At 36.5% G+C, this 16,327-nt stretch overlaps 1 protein-coding gene across 2 annotated transcripts; it reads left to right on the top strand.

The window, feature by feature from the left end:
- Window positions 1-1,175: 1,175 nt before the first annotated feature.
- On the top strand, window positions 1,176-16,071 carry LOC109051784 (diphosphoinositol polyphosphate phosphohydrolase 3-beta-like). 2 transcript variants are annotated; one of them, XM_019069267.2, is made up of 5 exons: window positions 1,176-1,783; window positions 9,490-9,600; window positions 12,305-12,349; window positions 12,552-12,636; window positions 14,771-16,071. In XM_019069267.2, exons 1-5 carry the CDS (start codon window positions 1,556-1,558, stop codon window positions 14,974-14,976), a joined length of 675 nt encoding a protein of 224 aa, XP_018924812.1. In that variant the 5' UTR covers window positions 1,176-1,555; the 3' UTR covers window positions 14,977-16,071. The 2 variants fall into 2 exon arrangements, with proteins under 2 accessions (XP_018924812.1, XP_018924811.1); XM_019069266.2 differs by having other exon boundaries at window positions 1,180-1,783; window positions 12,549-12,636.
- Window positions 16,072-16,327: the final 256 nt, after the last annotated feature.

Raw genomic sequence — 16,327 nt, 5'->3', positions numbered from 1 at the left:
TAACGATTTCTGGCCAAGTCAGTGTTTCCTAGCCTGGGTGCCAGCCCGAACCCCGCCCACAACATTTTTTGGACGGGAAGTTCGGTCTGGACTCGATCCATTGAGGAGTAATTATGCTCGGACTCCCAGAAGGCCGAGCCAATCAAATTGCCAGGGCGGGCTTTAATCGATGATGGACAGACTATCTGCGGTTACGTAACCACCCAAGTCATCAAAGAGCGCTTGGGTTGAATTGGTTTTCACCAACGATGACTGCAGCTGGAGAAGTAAGATGTTTAGATTCCGCTATCACGTCTGCAATAAAAGAAATCGACAGCGCATTAATTTTAAAAGACGAACAAAGAACCGCAATCAAGGCATTTGTCAATGGGAAAGATGTGTTTGCCGTCCTTCCAACGGGATTCGGCAAAAGTTTAATTTATCAGCTGGCTCCGATGTTTTTCAAGCCAACGTAATGGGTATCGTCGTGGATGAAGTTCATCTCATTTACAAATGGTAAGATTTAATCTGACTGTCTGACTTAGAAAGTAACTCATAACAGTGACATGAAGCAAATGTTGTAAAAAATATATTGTACCTAACGTCACTTACTGCGTTGCTCTGATTGGTTGTAGGTCTATCCAATTGAGTGCAGAGTTTTTTTTTTTTACTGGTTCGGTTAAGACACGCCCCATAATTCAAGTGCAATGGAGCAGTATCAGACTCACATTCTCCCTAGAATATGAGTATGACGAAGTCAGGCTAAGTGTTTCCCATACGCTTTCTTCAATATTTCGTGAATCGGTTCTTTTTAGTGACTCGGTTCTTTGACTCGCTGGAACTAGTTAAAACAGTTCGACGATTATTTAGCTCCAAAGTTGTTGCACGTTTTAGTAAAATGTTTTGTGGTGTTAAATTATTACACGATCAAATGGTAAATGTTTTCAGTACGTTTTATTTGTATAATTTCCGCTCTTCGACTATTAAAGCAACTCTTTCACCAGCTCAGTCAAATCGTTGATTCACTCTTGGTTTATCAAGAACTCGAGAACATCTTGACTTGACTTAAAATAATGAAGAATTCTTGAAATTATAATTTGCTCTCTTTTTGCACTCAAATTATTGTATTTATACAGGGCAACAGCAGATGGCGCCAGTACAACATCGCCACAATCTGTTATACTCTGCAGCGTGGCTTTTGTCTCTAGTGTTACTTTGAATCAATAACTGCTGACATTTGTATATAAATTACAGCGATGCAGCGTTGTTTAATTCTACGCTCTTCTAACGCTCGTGAGTCAGTTTCCTCTTTTGTCTGGCGGCTGGGATGATGCCTCATTCATATTTTCAAAAAGGGAAACGCCTATCTGTTGATAGCATCTTGGGTTTATAACGCAGATCCTATTGCAGCTGATTTAAAGCGACTGCGCAGAGCTGGAGAGGCGCAGCAGAGGAGTGTTCACACAGCACCAACCAGCCACCATGCTCAAGACGAGAACACCACAACTCACAATATCCGCTGTCAAGAGAGGAATTATATCTTCAACGTGAGGCGCTTCTTATAAATGCAAACTGTATGATCAGCCTGGGAAATCTAGGACGACTTTCAGCTCTTGGCCTGAAAGGCAGCTGCGTTGCGCGTAGGATCCAAAAACTAGGCAACCGAGAACACTTATATTCTTGTTTTGTTCGGAGAAAACCCCACATGATGAAATTTAAGCCCAATCAGACAAGGACATATGACGGAGAGGGCTTCAAAAAACGAGCAGCCTGTCTGTGTTTCAAGAACGATCGGGAGGACGAGGTAAAGCTGAGAAAAGTGCAGATGTGGTTGGTGGTTTACATACAGTAGGCTACTAATACTACAGTCGCCTTCAGAGACGTCAGAAATAGATATTGCAAGCCGTTCAATTGTATTCCTCGTTACTAACTATATATTTTACAATACAATGACTATTCATTTAATTACTGTAAGCCAATCAATAGTGACTAGAGTCATTGGATGCTTATCTGTAACGCTTTACAATAAGGTCCTGTTAGTCAAACGTAGTTAATAACTTCATTGTTAGTAGGAACCATCCAACAATGACAACACGTCAACTCAATTAGTCAATAGTCACCAAGTAGTGACTTGTAACTATTCCACTGCAACATTGCCATTGATTGTTATATGTATCTGTGGCAGGTATAAACTACTATCTTTTGACCTAATCCGGTTTACTAGTAACTATTCAATAGGTACTGCTATTTATTTCTTAGTTACTAATATATTTCAATAGTATCCATTCCAGTTTTACTTGTACTTATGCTAGTGACTAGTATCTATCCCAGCTCTGTAACTTGTAACATTTCCTATTTTACTAGTAAGCTGTTCATGGATAATTCAATTAAAAATTGTACTAGTAAGATTGTTTAATATTTAATTGCCTTGAGCTTACATGAGTTATCATTAACTAGTCTTAACTAATAGGAAATTCTTGTAAAGTGTATAAGTATACCTAAATAAGTAACATAACATAGATACTAGTTCATTTTAAGGACTGAATGTTAAAATGGTTTGCCATATTTAATCCTTTTTAACTCCCTAAAGTAAATACACACTGTACACCCAAGTAAAATCACAATGATAAGACTCTTATGGGTGGTTCTCACGACCACTAATTCATGATTCATGTCTAGAAATACATGACTCTACATGGAGGACTGATGGGAGGTGTTATAAATGTAATCAATGAGATCAGCTCACTAAAAGCCAGCAGTGAGCTTTACTCCTGAGTAATGACAGCTGTCCACTACAGGTAGCAACTGACCTTCTGCTTAAGACATGATTTCTCATCCAGATCATATCTCACAGTTGTTACCCATCCTCCAGTTTAATGTTTTCGCGGTTTTTGCAGTTTAAGGTATTTTTATACTGTTTTGTAGTCTTTAAGAGAGAGAGAATAAGGGGACACAATGTTCTTTATTAAGCAGGGTTGTACTGCATCAGCCAATGCCTGTATGAGATTTTGTTTTCATAGAGCTAGTTTGATTGGTCTGCCACAGGTTTGGTAAGTATTTATTAAAAACACAGACTCAGTTGAACTATATGTAGTTTTATAGAAGCTATATTTAGTGCATACTAAGGGTTTTATTATTGTTTGACATGTACAGTCAATTTATGTAACTTCATGCATTGGATGTTCAAAATGTCAAATGGATAGTTACAAAGGAATAAAAGTGATTACCCAAAAATTAATCAGTTATATAATTTACTCACCCTCATGTAGTTCTAAACCATGACTTTAGAATGGAACACAAAATAAAATAAAATTTCTCTCGTTGAGAATTCTTAAAGAGCAGTTACTATGAAATTGATCACCAGTAACATTTTGCGACCTCCTTGAAAGTAGGTTCTGCTTAGACTAAAAATACTGTCTATTATGAAACGTGTCAGTCACAGTTGAGGTGTTCTTGACTTCTGAGATGAGGACTTGACCTGATGTGGGTAGTACACTCAGAAATGAGGAAAATGCTGTTGTATACACAAACACTCCCCCATAGACGTCTTCTTTTCCTTAAATGAACTCAAACTTGTTCAAACTACCAAGTCAGTGTATTTTTAATTAAGAAGTACCACTAGAGCTTTTGAAGTCTGATTACATAAGACATGTTGAGGCATGGGCGCTTTGGACTCTGAATATTCCGCATTGCAACAGGACCTGGTCTCCCAGGTCTCTCCTCCATGTGATTAGCACTGAGAGGGGGAGGAGAGGAGGTAAGTTACACTATGTTCTGAGGCTCCAAGTGACCTATCAGCAGCAATTTATAGAACCAGAATGACAGAACTCACTATCCCCTGACAGACTCCTTTTCCCACTTTTTATCAGTCTTTTTCTGTCTAATTCATTCAGTCGGTTGTAGTTTTGCAGTTTTTTTTATCCTCCTGGTTGGGGAGAATTGTACTTCTTTTTTTGTGTATTTACATTGACTCCTGATCATTTTAATAGTTGAGTAAAGGAACTCAGTCTACTGTGGACGTCAGTACATTCCTGTCATAGCAACAGTTAGCCGAGTACAGGCGACAACATTGCACATCCTCGAGAAGTGCACTTAGTGCAGACCGTCAGCTCGTCTGCTGTTTGTGCTCCTGTCCTACAGCAAGACCTCACAAAGACCCATAATAATAATAGATGAATCTTCATATTTTTGTAAGAAAGTGAAAAAGGTACTTTGCTTTTCTAAAGCTCACCGCTATAGTGGTCTGGTTGGTGTTTTGGGTGGTTGTGAGGCCAGTGTTATGCATTTGCTAATGTGTTCTGAGTGTTTGATTTTTACATTTTCTGAAGAAAGTGCAAAACACAATGCTAGGATGTTGATATGCAGTTGCTAATGTGTTTTAAAGGGATACTCCACCCCAAAATGAAAATTTTGTCATTAATCACTTACCCTCATGTTGTTCCAAACCTGTAAAAGCTCCGTTTGTCCTCGGAACATAATTTAAGATATTTTGGATGAAAACCGGGAGGCCTGTGACTGTCCCATAGACTGCCAAGTAAATAACAGTGTCAAGGTCCATAAAAGTCGTCATCAGAAAACTACATCTGCCATCAGACGTGCAATCTGGGTTAAATGAAGCGACGGGAACACTTTTTGTAAGCGAAGTCAGATTGTCACAGAATCTGTCATTTTGGGGTGGAGTATCCCTTTAATTGGTTTGTGAATCAGTATCTGCATATCTGCAAAATAAGAGTGTGTGTGTGTGTGTGTGTGTGTGTGTGTGTGTGTGTATATATATAATATATATATATATATATATATATATATATATATATATATATATATTATATATATATATTCACATAGAAGCAATCAAAACTAACAAAGAGCAACAATATGTAAGTGCAAATGACAAGTCTCAGTTAACCTAATGCAGTACACGTAGTAAGGTTTTTATACACACACACACACACACACAATACTATATACAACATTTTATATACATACTATATATGTGTGTTTGTGTACATATATATATATATATATATATATATATATATATATATATATATATATATATACTGTATATATATATATGTGTATATGTATATGTGTGTGTGTGTGTGTACTGCAGCAATAGTACACTACAAAAGTACACTATTTCGAACATAGCCTATGACAAATCTGTGGGATTTTTTTGCCTAATCTATCATTGAAACAATGTTACGTAAACATGACTGGTTGACTTTTCAATGTGGTTCTCTTGAGAATGTGGTTTATATGTGTGTTTACAATCAGAAAGAATACTGCTGGTACAGTGCTTCTGAAAAATGTGTTTGTGTCTTTGGGTGTGCTTTTGGTTTGAGCCACTGTCATTCTCTCGCCCACTTATGACTTGTTTTGAATGTGGTGGCTTTGCTTGTTTTAGTCTTTGGATGGAGTTGTCCTAAACAAAAGTAGATTTTATAACTCTAGCTATTGTTTAAGTGTACAAACATTTATGTTAGCGATAAGCTGTAATTTCAGGTCTACCACAAGGACCACATTCGCCTCAGGGACTTTATTGCCGATTTTGAATTGTCAAGCTGGTTCGATAACTGTAATGCCAGAGTAGTGCAGGAGTAGTCATAGCAACAATGATCCTGTTAAATGTGAACATGATACAGTGGACTGAACCTGAACAATGACCCTTAAAACAAACCAGAATGAAACTGCCTCAGTTGCGTGCTGTACGTGACTGATTTTAAGCCGTAAGCGTTTCCTCCTTTGGCTTGTGAGCTTTACCTTTCAAACTTGCAAATGAAGTGAAAGGTTCGAAAGCATGAACTTCTTGGTTGCCAGATTTTCTGTCGGCATGCTGTTATGCACGTAAGTTATTTTAGCACGGCAGTAGCTTCTCTGGTGCACTAGCAACTGGAAGGTCATGGGATCGATTCCCAGGAACACACGTGTCAATCTACTGTAAGAAGTTTTACAGTATTTGGGAATCTTGGTATACTTTTTATGAACTAATCCATAAATAGTTTCACAGACTCTCCTGAAACCTCAAAAACAGCCCTGACCCTGATGTCTGTTGTGACTGGAAGACATGTACAGTCAATTTATGTAACTCTCTTTGGTCGGGTTTATGACGATGGGGCCACACGTGCCCCACAGACTCATGCTGGGATTTAACATGCACTTCATCTTGAGTGTCAGTGGGGCTCTGAACTGGGTCAGTGTGTCAGCAGATGCTTAGGACGGTGAAGGATTGGAGTAATAAAGCTAATTAATCCTTGTATAATGGAGAAAAAGAGTGATTAATTTATTAGACCGTTGTTTAGGGAATGTAATTCAAAAGAATGTGCTGGGGTTTTTTATGGTATAAGTCATAGAAACTGTTATCTGTTTGTTTTGGCTTTCAGACAGTCCTTGATTCAGAACGTTTTCTTTATCCTTGATTTTGAACGTCATTAGCTGGTAGACTGATCTATGAACAGTAGGGTTGTATACCATTTTAGAATCGGATTAAAAATGCTTTTAAAATCTAATTCATATTAAATTTGAATCAGGAATATTAAAGTTTTATTAAAAACACTTTATTAAACATTTCATTTCAGTTATGTTTTCAGTTATTTTACTAAGCATTTTATTTCAGTTAAACTTGATTTACTAAAATAACTAAAACTAAAACTGAAATAAAAAAAAGTATGTAGAATTTTTTTTTTAAACAAATGATAATAAAAATAACAAACAAAATTAATAGAAATTAATACAAATAAAATATAATTAAATGTATTAATGGAAACTATAATAGTAACAAAAAGAATACTTGTATTTAAATTTGATTTAGAATGGAATGCAAAATTTGACATTTAAAATTAAACGTTTCATTTATCATTTTTTGAATTTACCCATAAATGTTGTTACATTTATTAATTTCATAATTTGTGCTTAATTTATATACATATTCTCTAAAATGTTATATACATCTATGAATGTTATGGATATGGTGGAAGAAATTTCCCAGAATAATATACTCTATTTAGATTTTATATATATATATATATATATATATATATATATATATATATATATATATATATATATATATATATATATATATATATATATATATATATTATATATATATATATATATATATATATATATATATATATATATATATATATATATATATATATATATATATATATATGTATATATATATATATATGTATGTGTTATGTCAGTTAATATTTTTATAGAGGTATTGAACTTTATTTAATATTACAACCACACATGCTATAATAACACTTTCAAACAGTAGTGCTGCCAGAAGTTTTGTTTTCCTTGGGGCTTAGGTTTATTTATTTATCAGTTCCAAGGACGACTCTATCAAAAGAGTTATTGAAATGGCTTTTATGGTTATCAGTGGATGGGGAATTTTGCTTGCCATATCACATAGCCAAATATTGACTGCTTACTGGAATGAAAGTGCACTAAATTGCTAAAACTAAAGGTGAGCAACCTTAATGCTAATTGCATCCTGCTTTCTGTATTATGATGCTATATTTTTTATGGTTTTATTCTTTAACAGCTCACTGAACCTGCATTAGTAGGCATATTAGGTTTTCCCAAATTAAGGCTATGACTGAGCACTGTGAAGGCTGAACCTGTGAGATTTCTCCACATCTCATGGTCACCTGGTCCGGCTGCAGCTGTTTTTGCTCCCACAACTCATATTCCAAAGCAGAGCTTGACTCTCAGCAGACAGAATCTGTCACTATGGCTGAGGCAGCTGTTGCCGGTAGTTTATTTATAAGAAGTGATTCCACAGATATACGATTGCCTTCTAGAAGAGTAGTGGAGAGTGACCAAATTCAGTGAGAGTAATGAAATGGAATCGCAGTATCTACTAGCTCATACAAATGCAGTCATAATTAATATAGAATTCAGTAAAAATATTGCATTTGTTTTGTTAACGTTTTTGTAAGTGATCAAGCTTGTAATAATCTGTCTGACATCTGTTAGAACAACCACCTAACAACCGCCCAGAAAAACTTTTTAGCTCCTTAAAGGAATCGTTCACCCCAAAATGAAAATTTGCTGTTAATTTACTCACCCTCAGGCTAGCCAAGAACAGTAAAGATGATTTTCCACCTTGGTCCTTGGTGATTCAAAATGCAAGCAGCAGCTACCGTCACTCTGAGAATAAAAAAAAAAAAAAAAAAAAAAAAAAAAAAAATATATATATATATATATATATATATATATATATATATATATATATATATATATATATATATATATATATATATATATATATATATATATAGGCAACACAAAATTAAAGGGATAGTTCACCCAAAAATGAAAACTCTGAAAAAATGAACCTTCATTCAGCTTCAGAAAACACAAATTAATATAATTTTGATAAAAATTTGAGAGCTCTCTGACTCTGCATAGACAACAACACAACTGACATGGTCAAGGCCCAGAAAGGTAGTACATTGTTAAAATAGTCCATGTGACGTCAGTGGTTCAACTGTAATTTTATGAAGCTACGAGAATACTTTTTGTGCGCAAAGGAAACAATAGTAACAACTTTATTCAACAGCTCTTCTCTTCCGTGTCAGTCTCCACCGGTCATTCACAACATTACCATGACACATGCATGTGATGCTGCTGACACAGGAGCCAGCGTTCTGACGTAGAACCTAGGTGCATTGCGGTTTATTTGCAAAGAAAGGAATGCACACGCATGTGTTCTGGTACTGTCGTGAAACGTGCATGGAAATTGTTGAATAAAGTCATTATTTTTGTTTTCTAAGCACACAAAAAGTATTCTTGTAGCTTTATAAAGTTAAGGTTGAGTCTTAATTTGTGTTTTGAAGAAGAACGAAGGTATGGCGGGTTTGAAATGGCATGATGGTGAGCAATTAATGACAGAATTTTAATCCCTTTAATATACCAGTGGCTCCTGACGATATATTGAGGTCTTATGAAATTAAACAATCTGTCTGTGCAAGAAACTGAACATTGTTTACAACATTATTTCAAGTAAACTATAGCTTTACCAAGAACTAGCAAACCAAGAAGTCTGGTTCTTTTCGGCGAACTGGGTCTTTTGGACAGTTTGTTTCAGTGAACTGTTTCAAATAACCGATTCACCAGTTTATTTACATTATCACACAATTATGTACCATATACGCAGTTATAATAAAGCACCTAATAACTATCCCTTTTAATGGTTTTGGACCCCATTGACTCTCACTGTATGAACAGAAATGGATCAGAATGTCGATCAGAAATAAAATCATACAGTAAATGATGTCAGAAATGTTTTTTTTTTGGACTATCACTTTAAATTAAATCAGCTCAACATTTCTACTAGAGTGGCAGGAAAGTTTATCAGATGGATGGTACTTTTGCTGTGAGCAGTATCAGGTTAGACTCAGTTATGTAATCAAGATGTTCTGACAAAGTGTTGATGAGCGTTTGGATTTGGTCTATCTGACTAAGCTCTGTTTGTGAATATGTGTGTGGCAGGTATTACTTGTTAGCAGCAGTCGACATCCAGATCAGTGGATCGTTCCAGGAGGAGGGATGGAGCCGGAAGAGGAGCCTGGAGGAGCCGCGGTTCGAGAGGTCTATGAGGAGGTGAGTTTTTTTTTTTTTTTTTTTTTTAAACGCTTCTACCTGTTCCTCAGAAAAAAGTTTGAATGAACCTCTAAGACCTCAACACTGTTGCAGCAACACTTCTTATAATAAGAAATGTGTCTTGAAAACCAAATCACCATATTAGAATGACTTCTGACGGATCATGTGTTACTGAAGACATTAAAAATGGTACCGACTCCAAACTCTTGAATGGTAATGTATATTTAAAATTAGCAAGGAATACTGTGTAATCTAATATGAGAACAGCATTCATTAATATAAGAATGATTATTTTAGTTATTTTGCAGGAATCGCGTTTAATTAAAACATGTAGTGGGGGTTTGCATCATCAGGTGGTCTGTTGGGTAATGGTGGTTCCTCAGGCTTTTGAGGGGCTGTCGACCTTGAGACCTTACTCATGTTTAAGTGAGTTATGGGTTGCAGCTGTCCCATATCTTGTCACCAGGATTTTGCTTTGCACCATGCATACTGCTTATTGCATACTTAACAGTATATACTATGTGCTGTGTGCTATTTTTAAAAAAGTAATATGTGACACTGTATAGCAAGCTGCAAACAGTCATCATCTCTGTAATCCAATTTTCAATTCAGTTGTGGAAAAATGTCTAAAACATAGTCAAATAATGATTGAAGAAAAATATGATGTAATATTAGAGGAATAGTTGACCCAAAAATGACAATTCTGTCAAATTCCTAATGCTGTTCCAAACACACATGGCTTTCTTTCTTATGTGGAATATATAAAATAAGTTTTTGGTCCATACAATGAAAATCGATGGGGTTTAATGTGGTTTTGGACAAATTTATGGAGAAAAACTGTTGTTTTTAATATATTTAGGTGAACTATCTATTTAATATTAAAAACTAATGAGTAAGCTCAATTATCTATGTTTATCTTTTAAAATGTGTTTTATGCAATTAAATTATGCATAAAAAGGCCATTATTCCTCTCATCCACACTGCATTCCATTCAGTTTTGCCAACACCTTTGATTCAAATGTTACAGATACCGGTATGAGAACTATGGTCATGTGATACCACCACCACCACCACCCTATAGATTCCTCAGTCGTCATTCACAATATGCGCATGAGCCCGTTTTCTGTCATCTTCAATTTAAGCGGCTTCGCTAAATGAATCTTTTCATGTCTATCTCAGCTAATGGTTATGTTGTTGGTTTCAAGGATGGGCTGTGTCATGACATTGAAGAGCCGTCGTAGAGGTTGCCAAGAGGGTAATTTGTTGACAGCTGTGAAGCATTGCAGTGACATTTAGAAACCGTGTCCTGTTACCGTTGGCCTCGTCCGTCTGAAATGTACATGTCCCAGAGGTTCAAGAGTCACGGTGTTTGGACGCTTGCGGTTGCCCAATTTGAATGCAGCTTAATTACTGCAGTCAGTGTTTTTTTCTTTTCTTTTCTTTTTTTTTTTAAGTGAAATTAATTGTGGTACCCCAAACCAATAGTGACATTTACAGTAGAGCTGCACTGTACAGTATCTTACTGTATAATAAAATAAATCAGCCACGTTGTGAGGTTTTCTTTTAATAACATGTTGAATTCTATTCAATCATTTCAAATCAAATGGTTGAGGTTTTAAATTTCAGTTGCATAATGGCATAACACTAAAAAAAAAAAAAACCTGCACATCTAAGCCATATTTGGCCCATTTTTCCATTTTATCCTTCATGCACAAGACGTTATTTTAACTTCGAGGGATTTATTTGTTACATAATGGTTTAAAAGGTGTAACTCAAGCCATTCGCGTGTTAGGGAGACCCTGGAGGAGACCATAAACCTGTCTGTGAATTACGGCATGCACTCATGGGACCCAAACTACTACCCCAAGGGGCTTTGCCAGGGGTGGGATGTCCCAGATCTTGGCTTTTTTATTTTTTAAACAGGCCGCTTAAGAGAAAGAACCCTGCCATTTTTAATGTTGTTTTAAGGATAACCTAAAAAATTAATTGTGTCACGTTAAATTAATGTAGACTGGCCATAAAATGACATTTGACCTCATGAAATGTTTAAATTTGGTCCTTTTCCGGCTGACAGAATGAAAGTTAATTTTTGTTTTTAGGGTTTGTCTAGGGCCATGCACATGTCATATGACTGTGTCAGATGAGGATACACAGAGATGACAGAAACACGCTCAGGGCGTTTTAAATGGACAAAATCTCTCATAGTCCCTGAAATCGCCCCCTGTTGTTTGTCAGTTCCGATTGTGAGCGGTCGTATCAACCCAATTTGCGGGGTAAGCTCGGGTTGGTTGGGGCATTTTGCAGCGTCTGAATGAAGACATGATGTTCCCTTGTGAGCATTATGTTGTCCGGGAATCTCCTGTGTTATGGAAACATGCAGCTCAGGTCTCCCGGATCAGTGAGCCGGGGCTAATGTGTCAGCATCGGCTGGTACGGTTCCAGAAATTCGGTGTGTTCATCTTCTTGTTAAGCCGCTGTTAACACTGATAGACTCATGCTGCAGCTTATGTCATAGCAGAAGTCATTTCCTTTTTAAAGTGCCTTAACCCCAACGAGCATCATGTATAAATTTAGTGTGGCCTGTTAGAAGGAACAGAATTTGAGTTTTTGTTAGTTATATTTCTGTAAGATTTGCAGTTTGACCATTTTTTAAACTGAAAAGGTCTCTCTAATGCTTTTTCTGTGTCTCTTCCTGCTTAAACAGGCTGGTGTGAGGGGCACCCTTGGCAGGATGCTGGGGGTGTTTGAGGTAAGACTGCCAAACTGCCTTATATAAAGTAAGACGTTACTTCAGCCCCTCTTAACACGTCACTGATACTTCAATAAACAAGACTTTATTTCATAAACATTTATAAATATCTTAGCTTCACACCTTCTCAGTGCATGTTTTACTGTGTTTCACACATTGTGTAGCCGCGTGATAACTTTATATGTCTCATTCTGTACAGCAGAACCAGGACAGCAAGCATCGGACCTACGTGTATGTGCTTACTGTTACAGAGACACTGGAAGACTGGGAGGACTCGGTCAATATTGGTAAGTTGATGTTATGTGTGTAAACGGTTCAGTTAGTCAGTTGGGTTCATTTAGGAACTCCTCCAAGTGATTCAGATTCACTGAAAGAATCATTCATTTGTGAATCAGATCACACTGGTTGCACTGTATGATTTTGATTCACTAAATAGAAAGTATTTCAAAAAATCTCAAAAATAAAAAAATCATTCAGGAAACAGACTTCAGTGATTGTGCTGTGTTTCACGCTGAATTTGATCAAGGTATGACAGCAGTGTGACATGTTTGAAAGCCATTTTTAATAATTAAGTTGTGGGATCTCAGCCATTGACGACTTTATGGTAATTGAGTCCTCTAGAGAAGCTCCCTTGTAACTTTACCAAAGTGACCTCTTTCCTTGTCTGCAATAAATCAAACCGGGACTTTATTTGTGTGCAAACAGCTAAGTCTGCTAACGGGACAGAATTTAAATCATTTTAGACAAGCTTATCATAACCAGCTGATTTATTTTCCTAAGACACAACTGCTGATCTGTAAGCAGCTGCAAATATGGGGATTTATATAACGATTTTACTAAGCTATTACGGATAAAGAGCTGGCATGTGGATTAGCCACTTAAAACCTTTTACTTACTGAACTTTTGTTGTCAGGAAGGATGCACAATAATAACATTTGCCCACAGACAGCGCAATTCAAAACTTGCACTATTTGTAGATGGCGAGGAAAGAAAAAAACAGGTAATCCTTCACTCCAAGCAGCCGTATAAATAGACCGAAGTTTGTTCACAGGGAGGCGTGCTGTTAGCAGGGGCACAGTTGTTTTCCAGTTAGCGTCACTACACTCCCCTATCACTGGCCTCGCTCTGCCTGTACCATAGTTTCTGCTGCCAAATAGGGCACCATAACCTCAATACACAGAGAGGAAATGGGTTTACTCGACACAGAGCTGAGCAGCAAATGCAAAAAAGGTCAATAGTGTGATTGTCAAAGTAATGACCTTTATCCTTACTGCATAATGTGCATATATGACATATTTAAAAGTGCTTAAAGTGAATGTTTAAGTTTCAGCACTTTGTGAGGGACTGTTTTCAGGACTATAAATACAGTGGAATGCTTGTCAGCCAGATGGTTGGGCAGCCAAACGTCTGACAAGTTCACAGTGAAGTTGACCTTCTGTACTGTATTTAAAATAAAGCTATACATTTTTAAACCCAAGCAGCAAGTGTAGTTAATAACAGTATGTTAGAAGTAAATGAAACTCTTGTGAGAACAAAATTCATTTCCAGTCACCTCAGGCAATGGACAAAATGTAATTACACTCTTCGAAATAAAGGGGGATTTGTAGCAATGCAATAGAAGAACCAGTCTGGCTTCTCTTAAGAATCTTTCTTTCTTAAAGGAATAGTTCACCCCAAAATTTTAATTTGTTGAAAGTGTACTCGCCCCCTCAGGCCATCCCAGATGTACACAAGTTTGTTTATTCATCAGAACAGATTTGGAGAAATGTAGCATTACATTACTTGATCATCAAGTCGATGGGTGCCGTCAGAATGAGAGTCCAAACAGATGATAAAAGCATCAAAATAATCTACAAGTAATCCTCACGGCTCCAATCCATCAATTAAAGTCTTGTGAAGAGAAAAGCTGCATGTTTGTAAGAAACAAATCCATCATTAAGGTATTTTAACTTTAAACTTTTGCTACTAGCCAAAAAAACAAATCCATAATCCATAATAATGCTTCATCTAGTGAAAAGGAGGAAGGTTGGATCAAAATACACTGACTTGATCTGTGCATACTTCTCTCCTTATTCAGACAAGATGACCTTTTCACTGGAGAAAGCAATATTATTGATAGAGGAAGCAATGGTTTGAAGTTAAAATGTCTTAATGATGGGTTTGTTTTTTTACAAACATGGAACTTTTCACCTCACAAGGTGTTAATTGATGGACTCGAGTCGTGTGGATTACTTGTGGTTTATTGTGTTGTTTTTAATCAGCTGTTTGAACGCTCATTCTGATGGCACCCATTCACTACAGAGGATCCAATGTGGAATGAAAGCGTTCCATGGATGTTAAAAGTTCTTCATGGAACCAATAAGGTTTTGTGTTGGTTTTCAGTGTTGCAAGATGCTATTAAAAATATAACATGTTTTTCAGGTCGGAAGCGGAAATGGTTCAAAATCGACGAGGCGATCCGGGTGCTTCAATGCCACAAACCTGTCCACGCGGAGTATCTCCGCAAACTCACTCCTCGCTGCGGCCCCTCGAACGGCAATGCTCAGGAGCCGGCGAACACAGACGACAATGCCCCCCTCCACCAGACAGCCCCACATGACTGTGGACTACCCCATTTGCACAGATAGAACTGCCACCAGAGGGTATCGATGCAAGGGAAACTATCCTTGGACTGGAAAAGACAGTTTTGCATGTATAATTTCAATGTTTACTATTTGAACCTCTTTTTTTAAGTGTAGAAACCAAAGGCTTGTTGTGAAATGCCTGCAAGTTTCTGGGTCAAAATGAACAAGGAGAGTTATTTCCATAACTTTTCATTTGTAAACGTGCATTTCAGGCTAAACAAGGTGAAGTTATTTGAAGATTGTGATGTTAAGTATTAAGCACAGATTAATGGAGATGCTTGCCCTGATGGACATTTTGGAAATATTATTTCACAGATGGCTTTAGGTGGAGGAACACAATGAGGGATGTGCCAAGGTTTGATTGTTTTTTAGAATGGATAACTAGGATGGTCTTTTGAAATGCTGTCTATTTATATCTAATAGATAACTAGGCATATTTGTTAGGTATTGGGTATATAAAAATTCTTGATGAACCAAATAAGAAAAAAAAAATCTAATCATGAATTATAGAATATGTAAATAGTCTAAAAGAAGATTTGGGCTGCTTTTGATTATATTAGATGCCTTCATCACAGATATCTACCTGTAATATAGGTTTAACATGCTGTGAAGTTGAAGGTATTTTCAAAGTTTGGTCTTAAATGTGAATTTGCCACATTAAACGGTGCAATCTGATCGCCCTTCTTTGTTTTTGCACATAAAGGTTTAATTTTCCATCTCCTGTAAGGCGGAAGAACTACTTTTGAGCCACTGTCTCTTTAATTTGGTAAAATGTGAAAAAAAAAATATATATATATATGCTCCCGGTGTCATTGGTCCATGAAAGACTATGGAATGCTATGCGGTTTATATTGCCTGAAGTGATATTCTGAATATTTCAGAAAAAGAAGGCAAAATACCCAAAGTTAACCTTAATCTATCGTCAAACCAGTGTTTTCTTAAGGCCACAGAAATGCAATGTACATGTATTGTCATCATATTAATAATTCTCACATCAATAACTCAAATAGCTGAGGAGGAATTGTATTTAATTTTGCATACTACTTTGTTCAACTGGGGCCTTTGCAATCTTCCATAATAAACTTTATGTGGAATTCACTGAATGGGATGGAATATGTTGCCAAACTGTTTTATCAAGACTGTAAATGGTAAACAAGCATACTTATCTTTCCTCAGAGGAAAGATTGCATGTTAGGTTGTAAATATGTTTTAATATTAAAAATGTCAGCTTCTGCCTAAGTAGTTTATTTAGTCCCACAGTTTGTTTTAGTCAGGATTAAAAAACTGCACTGCTAAACACAGGCACCTCAGCTCTTTACTTGTTTATCAGTGAGGCTTATTGAACACTGTTTAA

Source organism: Cyprinus carpio, chromosome B18 (genome assembly GCF_018340385.1).
Source record: "Cyprinus carpio isolate SPL01 chromosome B18, ASM1834038v1, whole genome shotgun sequence".
NCBI lineage: Eukaryota > Metazoa > Chordata > Actinopteri > Cypriniformes > Cyprinidae > Cyprinus > Cyprinus carpio.
The sequence above is the reverse complement of the archived record's forward strand: the minus strand, read 5'-3'. Positions and strand labels throughout refer to the sequence as shown.